At 38.8% G+C, this 8490-nt stretch overlaps 1 protein-coding gene across 2 annotated transcripts; it reads left to right on the top strand.

The window, feature by feature from the left end:
- The first annotated feature begins 885 nt into the window (after positions 1-885).
- dazl (deleted in azoospermia-like) lies at positions 886-7783 on the top strand. Of its 2 annotated transcripts, XM_059350828.1 has the most exons (10): positions 886-1042; positions 2717-2839; positions 3438-3529; positions 3914-3965; positions 4062-4128; positions 4239-4372; positions 4882-4962; positions 5182-5232; positions 5845-5915; positions 6353-7783. In XM_059350828.1, exons 1-9 carry the CDS (start codon positions 1040-1042, stop codon positions 5887-5889), a joined length of 648 nt encoding a protein of 215 aa, XP_059206811.1. In that variant the 5' UTR covers positions 886-1039; the 3' UTR covers positions 5890-5915; positions 6353-7783. The 2 variants fall into 2 exon arrangements, with proteins under 2 accessions (XP_059206811.1, XP_059206812.1); XM_059350829.1 differs by lacking the exon at positions 5182-5232.
- Positions 7784-8490: the final 707 nt, after the last annotated feature.

Genomic DNA, 8490 nt, shown 5'->3' with positions numbered 1-8490 from the left:
GTTGATCTCATCCAGGAACGTCTCCATAGCGACCGCAACCACCTTGTTACTATCAGAAAGCTGAACTATGTGGTGGGCGGTGCCGATACAGGTCTGACTGTGGATACATTTCTGTGTGAAATGTGGTTAAATCAAAACTACCACAACTACTTTGCTGTCATACAACTTCATTTCTTAAAAACGATATTTAAAAAACGCCCTAGGTTGAGTTAGTGGTCTGTCCTTGTTTACCTGGAAGCATCACCATCCAGCACAGTTGCCATCTGCCCTCTGCTGGTAGCCTCTCCCACAAAATGTGCCTTTATGACCCCAATCGTCAACCTGTTAAAATAATCGCCTAACTCATTTTTTTTTTCAAGTTTTGCAGGAAACACAAAAAACTTCACCAAAAGTGTAACATATGACATTTATTGATCATTTCACTCAAAAAGGATGTAACAAAGGATGGCTATTGGCATAGTAATAACACTGTGTGTAAATGATTTTTTTGATTTTTTCTTTTGAACATGCCTTTGTGACTTAAGCAAGATACGGTAACACTTTATTTTGAAGGTGACTACATAAAAGTCACACAAGCCTGTCAGAAACATGACATGACAAGTATCATGAGCAACTGAGGATGGAGGCGATTTTACCATAGGTGGCCGGCGTCACGAGGGGATGATTTAGGCAAAAAACAACAATTTTGACAAAAAATGACTAAAGTAACTCAGGGATATAACAAAGCCCCCCAGGGTCATTCAGATAGCAGCAGTGTGAATTATGAATGTATTGTTTAGTATAACTACATTTTATTACAGCGATTGTGATAAATTTGTATTTAATTCTGTGAAGATAATGAAATAAAAGTTATCAGCTAATTGGTTAAAATTGAATGTTGAATAATTTAGGTAGGCAGCTAACATTTGATAGGACGTTGGTCTGGTCATGTGGCCAAGGCGTGGTTTGGCTCATGTGAGGTGGCTGTTGTCGGGCAGAAGAAGCTGCAGCTTGCTTTGGAGTGTGTCCGGCTAACTTATTTGTTTTAATAATTTTAGATATGGTAAGTTTCAGTGACAGTATTGTATGAACTAGGGCACACTGTTAAATGGCCATGCAGTCGCCATGTTTGATTCAATGCATTGGTCGACTTTATAACAACATGCTAGCTAACTATTGTGCGAGCATTCGCGTTAGCTAGTTAGCTAGAAAATTAGCGACCTTCGCCTTGAAAATCGAAAAAAAGGCGGACTAGCTGCTGTTAGCTAACATTAGCTGGGGCTGACATAGTTAGAATTTACTATCAGTAACTAACACAAACGGTAACTCGGTCTGTCACCGTGGACTTGTTTGTCGGTTGATATTTTGATAACTTTGATGCTGCTCCACCGCCGACAGATGGAGGTTTGCTTGTTGGAAGTCAGATTAATTTACCACTTTATCAGTTAACTTTTAGCATAACAATGCAAACAATCACTATCATGTAACATGTGTTTCCTTTTGTAGTTGTGCATTTCCGCCAGTATACTGACAGTTTTATTTAGTTTTTTTTTCGTGCAAACAGCCGTAAGCGTAAGTAACTGTAGGAGCATGGGGCGGATATATCTCCATTTAGACCACCATTTTCTATCAAGTTATTTACGCATGTGCAGAACCGCAAAGTAACGCATCTAGACTGGTAGCAAATATCGACAGAACACCACTTGTGCCTCGTGTCGAAGTTAACTTAGGCCACAGAAAAGTAAAAAAAAAAAAAAAAAAAACATCCACCTGCAGCTGACAAGCTCGAAGCCTAATAACAGTGACTATTCGAACACGACTTCAGCATTTCGTCACCCTGTTAAATTAATCGCCCAACTCGTTTTTTCAAGTTTTGCAGGAAACACAAAAAACTTAACCAAAAGTGTAACATATGACATTTATTGAACATTTTACTAATGTAACAAAGGATGGCTATTGGCATAGTAATAACACTGTATAAATTATGTAACTTAAGAGAAATTTTTGAACATGCCTTTGTGACTTAAGCAAGATATGGTAACACTTTATTTTGAAGGTGTCTACATAAGAGTCACACAAGCCTGTCAGAAACATGACATGACAAGTATCATGAGCATTAATGTTACTTTAAAGTGTCATTAATGTTCATGACACATCTCATGCTATGTTTATGACATGCTCATGTCACTCTTATGTAGACACCTTAGAGTAAAGTGTTACCAATATTAGTATCAACAATAAAACACTGATAACTAAACAATCTCCCTCTAGCTCTTCTTTGCTGGGTTCTTATCTGATGCCTATGAATGTGGCAAATTGTCAAAGAAGTGATGATCTTAAAGGGGTAAAATCACATGATCTGATCAACTAAAGATGTAGGCAATTTTACCATAGGTGGCCGGTGCCATGAGGAGATGATTTAGGCAAAAAAACAATTTTGACAAAAAATGACTGGCGATTATTCTAACAGTGTGACGATTTGTTACTGATGTTTTTGCTGAAAATACGTAATAATGTCCTACCTGCATTTAATGGTGACATTGATCAAGTAAATGAATGTCAGTTATGTGGAGCAATTCCAGTTCAAAACATGCACAAATAATTAGATGCCTGTAGGTAATTGTACTTGACCATAAGCATTCATTGAAGTTTTGGCCCATAGAAAAAGCTTGAATTTATAAGTTTTGTGGTATTTTCCTCATGCAACTCAATAATTCAAACATTGTTTTATTGTAAGGATGTCCACAAGCCCAGGAGCAGCAGCCAGACTTCACCTTCTCTGAAGTTGTCAAATGGCTACATTCTACCTGAGGGCAAACTGACTCCCAATGCCCTCTTTGTTGGTGGGATTGACATGAAGGTAAGATAGTTCACAAATGCAACTTGAAAAACTGAATAACAGACTTTCCCATTCTCAAATCTAAGGCCCAAGCTCTTATAATGGCTTAATTGATTTGGATTTAGTTTGGTTTGTATCTGTAGGTTATTCATTTACAAATTGAAACGTGAAGCCATACATCAGAAATGGTTTTCCAAGAAAAGCAGACCTAAATAGGCAAAAAATTGAAATGGCATTAGAGCGTTATCAGAATAATGGTTTCTGTTGTCAAGTATACTGTACAGAAATACAAATGTGTTTGTTTGAAAGTTGTACTCATTGTAAATTTACATTTCAGCAAAATAGCAAATTGAAATGCCTTCCCACTTAAATCCAGATAATTGATGCTTTCTGTTAAATTAAGAGAGGGTAGTCTTGGCAATACATCTGCACTAGTTTAGATTGTTAAGATTATATACCCTTCTTTGGTCTGCTGAAATGGAACAGTTGAAAATCACTTTCCATGTACTTGAGATGCAAATTGTGAACAAGTGCACTGCTTTTCACAGAGCATAGTAAACAATGGAGTGTAGGTGGTAAAGTAAAATCCAGTTTTTCACTTTGGAATTAATACCTTCAGGTGGATGAATGTGAAATGCGGGACTTCTTCGCAAGATATGGTGCTGTTAAGGAAGTAAAAATTATCACATACCGAGGAGGGATCTGCAAAGGGTGAGTTTTATTATTTGGAGATGTTAAGGTGTTCAATGTTTACAATTCTTTTACAATCTATTATTTTTTGGAGAAACAATGAAAATGAAGAGTTATGCATTTATGTATTATACTGCGATCATGTGACCTGCAGTGAGAAATTCATTGAACATTAATGCAGATATTGTTTTGATTTATTATTTATTTATTTATTTTTGTTTAAGATTATGCTTTCTCTGTATTTGTCAGTTAACTTGTGTGAAAGTGTGTGGGTGTAAACTTGGGGATTGTTTATTTGCCATCAGTTTTATGAATATTAGAAATGTTTTTCTCCATATTTTGCACTGGTATCAAGTCAATTTGTTGTTTGTTTTTTTTATTCTGAGCTGTTTTGTGCATTCCTAGGTATGGGTTTGTGTACTTTAATGAAGATGTCAACATTCAGTCAATCATTGAAGTGAGTGGATGTCTACCTTGAATTTTCATTCTATTGTTTTTTTTTTATCTGTAACTGAAAGTAATATTTGCCATGTTTATTTTTTTCCCCCCGTAGCAACAAGTCAGTTTTAAGGGCCGGAAACTCAAGCTTGGCCCTGCCATCATGAAAGAAAGGAGCGCTCGTATGTATTCTGATACACTTCAAAAGAACTTAATTTAATGTTTGATTGGAAGTGAAACTGTAAGATCTTGCCACCAAACCTATATTTCATCATTTACATTCTGCATCTAGGGTCCATGCCATCCCGTCTGCTTGGCCCTGCTCCCTGGATAAGCCCCACTCAGTACTTCTACTGCACCTGCTGCTCACCTGTGACCGGGGGTATCCCACAACCCATCGTCAGCGGAGGCAGCCCCTACAATCAGGTAACACAGATGCACATAGCCAAGCTGTCAATAATGCCATTTCAGGAGGCAGGCAGGTTTCATTATTTAAAAAAAGTTGTCAAGCCAAACAAACACTGGCACCTTCACCTCTCTACATTTGCAATAACACTCTGTAAAATAAAATGAACCTTATTTTCTCCGAGGGGAAGTCGGCTCATTATCACAGCCAAGAATAGAAGTGCAAGGTAGAGAGCAATCTATCAATTTGCTTTTCAATTTACCAGAAAAGATATAAATAAAAGTTGGCTATGGCATGATTAATGTCATTGCTAATAATATCCAAGTTGTTGAATTATTCAGACAATACTATAACAAATGTCAGAAAACATTTTCAGTTATAGGGCAATCCTTGCTTAGAAATAGTTGCTGTAGCCTTTCAGTCGGTTTCAAGAACTTCCATGTATATTTGAACATCTGTTAAGTACTGTATGCAATGTAAACATACTTTGCAGTGTGGTTTGAAGTGTTCCTTTTGGCTATCTCTGCAGCCATATTCTTACTCCAACTTTGGAGGGGTCATGGTTCCACAGATGCCCATGAACTACGCGCAGAACCCCTACACTTACCAGGTACACACACACACTCACACTCTCACACTAATTAGTCAGTTGCATCCCATGCAGGGTCTCTGAGGCCCTGCACATATGCTCCTGCATATGAAGATGAAGGGTTCAGTCTGGCTTAGGTGCCAACCCCACACTACACACCTCCCCATCTCCTGTAAAAGGAAGTCTGGGTTTGTCTGTTGCCCTCTGTTTCACCGCTGACCCCTCTTCCCCCACACACAGTACACTCCAGCTCACTGGATGACGGACCAGAGGACACGGCCTGTCAATCAGGTGACTCTACATTTAGTGGGAGTAGGAGTAGATCTCAGTTTCAATATGATTTTATCAAAGACATATCGGTATCATTGGGTATTAACGTTAATATCCAACTTGTGAAAACAGAACATGAAATGCAGAAAACTTTGCTTTAGTTTATTAAGAAATTGTGTTAGCACATTTTTAAAATTACTATATATTCTTTATTTAAATGGTGAGCCAATTGCTCCTTATTTGGGAACCTTGTTAGAAAAGAGGAATGAAAACATTGATGAAAACTCCCTTAATCAACTGGATTGAGTTGATTGTTTTATTTGTGTATTTTATTTATTTATATATTTTCAGGAGTCTTTGGGGCACTACATTGTTCACAGACTGCAATGTCCATGCAGGCCACTAGATGGTGCTGTCTAGTCAGTGTCCCCCATCCTGAAGAATGGACTGTGTGCATTGACTACGAGTTCTTATAATAATCAAAGTCTGGAGTTGATTTTGTGTGCTTGACAATTTGTGGCACTTGCACTATTTTTTGAGAGCTTGATTTATGGCAGCTGTTTAGGACTTTGAAGAATCTCTGTGATATTGTCCTCACAAAGCTGTTTGTGTTGTGTTGATGTTTGTTTCCAGAACTTTGTGGACTGTGGAGTCCAGACTATGATGACTGTGCTGTAGTCCACATCTACTGAGCCCCCTGCCAGGTAAAATCACTACTTCAAATAAAGTGCTGTCATAGCAGACCATGGAGGGGCCACGCATCTGCAGGCTTTAACACCTTTTCTCAAGAAAGAGGAGGTTCAGTGCAAATACGTGATAGTCTAGTGTTTGGTTGGGAGAAAAACCTGCATACAGTTAGCCCTCCATTGCACATGGCTGCCTATCCCTGTTTAGCTGCTTTACAATCAATTTGCTTCTCTTTTATCTGTGATGTTCTGCAGTCATGCCCGGCATTAGTCAATTAGTTCATTGTCCTCAGTGTCCCTTTTTCTCATTCTTTACTACAGTTGCACAAATGTGGGTAATAGTTTTTATCTGACCAGCGCAGCTTTTAAAATAGACAAATCCTGATTGGGTGTGTAGTTGAGGGAGGGAACTGTTCTCAGCTTGTGATGTGGTTTTCTGTCCTCTGCTCCCTTAGATGAACGCTACAGTGGATACAGTGAGTTAAAATGCAGACAGGATGACATCTTGATGTTCCGGACGGCTGGAAGCAACCCAACGCCTCACACTGTTTTCCTCAATGCCCCCCTTCTCTCGTCCCTCCCCTCAATTTTTGAGACCCATTTTAACACTAGACAGCAGACTCTCCACTTAACCAGTTTGATCACAATCACTTTGACCACGACTGGTAGGGACAGCTGTCGTGTGGTCAAACAGCTTTTAACCCACATGGATCACAGTGACTTGCACAGAGGAAGAGCAAAGCACCCTCACCGTACCAGCTAATACATGGGCTCACATTCCTATTTTCTTTATCTTTCTTTTGTTAGTTACTCCCCCTCCAAAAAGACTTTTAAGCTCACCCTTTGTGCCTATTTATATTTTATGTTTTATTATTTATTTTTTGAATTATAAGTGTGTTTGGTTGTGGGTTTTTTAGCCTCTGCTTTGGCTCTCTGTACATAAAATGTACGTTTTATATATATAAATATATTGTTACAATGTCTTGACAGCAATCTGGTCGTTTCAGGATCTGGAGTAGAATAATACTTTAACGCCAGTTCAGGTTTAATGCTCCTCTGATTAAGAAATTTCATTAACTTGTCTACTGCACTTGGTCATTCCATTAATTTCAAGCACTGGCATTTATTTTGTGGTCTGTTCTGTTTAATTGGGTGTCGATTGAGGCAGCAAATGAACAGCAATTTTGTCACATTATAGCACCTCATCAGTATCACTGATTTCTCGTCTCGGTCAAACGGCAGACTTTTCGAGTAGAGTTCCACAGAGCATTGTTGCAGCAAACTTATCATCTTTGTGCTGCGTTTCTCAACCATCCCATTCTGTTACTAGTGTTGTGCAAATGGTTCCAGGGGTTTAAACTCAAGGACAATCACGACATCAATTTGTTTCTCCCCATTACTCCTCAATAAACTTATTTGGATAAGAAGGTAGAAAACAGTTTTAATCCACTTTGAAAATTAAGGACATGATTTAAAGTAAGGTGGTCCTGGTTTCTTTTGGGTTCACTGTACATGGTTCACTTTGTACTGGTTGTTTTAATCAAATCTCAGGTGATTTTGCACAAGTATTTTTGGCATTGTATGAGCGAACAATTATTTTATAGACTTTTCAGTAAGTGCACTTTGTTTTCTGATAACTTTATACACTAAAAGATGCACATTTTTGTATTTGGTGTACATCACAGATTTTCTTTCTCTTGACCCAGTTCTGCATTGTTTTATTGGGGCATTGACCTCAGGGTCTCCTGTGTGCAGATATGTTGATAGATTTGTTTTGTTCAGAGAGCCTGGGCACTGCACTGTTATGTTTGGTTAATTGTTAGTGTTCCTGTTTTTCAGGGTTTGAATGTTTGCAAAAATAAAAGTTGAAATATGTTATCATTTAAGCTTTTGATGGTCTTGGGCTTTTTTCTTCATTTTTAGCACTGCTTGTGTACTTTTAGGGAGATATAAATGAAAACTTGCCGCCTTGGGATGATGTTGGAGCGTGGAGCTTCCAGGCTGCCGCTCCCAGCCTCCATAAGCCTGTCAGCGGCTGCTGCTCTTCAGTCAGGGTTGGATTCCCTGTCTTCCCTGGCAACAAGCCCATCATCTCTTGGTCACAGAGCGTTTTGTTTTTGTCACAGTCTAGTGGTGTGACTGGGCTCCCCAGGGTGCCCTGTCCAGCCCGTGACCACCCACCAGCCCCACCCACCTACACCCCAGTCAGACGTTTCTGAATTATGGATAAGTCTGGATAGCTTCTTATGAAATATGAATTTTCCAAAGGAGACCCTTGAAAAACACAAACACCTCCAACCTTGATAACTTTAACAGGAAACCTGCATCCAAGTGTGACTAACACTGAACCAAAAACTTTTGACTACTGGGCCAAAAATATTTAGACACAGTCCAAGCTTATCTATATGGTACTTTTTTATATTTCATCCTCACATATTATTTTTTTTTAAGTAATTCCCCATCACTGGGGGTAGTTTTATCAATTTAAATCTCTCAATATGATGCATATTGTTAAACTTAATGTTGTTCCAACCTGGAGAGGAGCGAATGAGAGACGACAGGGAGGAGAGAGGATGTGTGTAAAGCTCCCTCT

Source organism: Centropristis striata, chromosome 14 (genome assembly GCF_030273125.1).
Source record: "Centropristis striata isolate RG_2023a ecotype Rhode Island chromosome 14, C.striata_1.0, whole genome shotgun sequence".
NCBI lineage: Eukaryota > Metazoa > Chordata > Actinopteri > Perciformes > Serranidae > Centropristis > Centropristis striata.
Note: the sequence above shows the minus strand (reverse complement) of the source record. Positions and strands in the feature narration are given on the sequence as shown.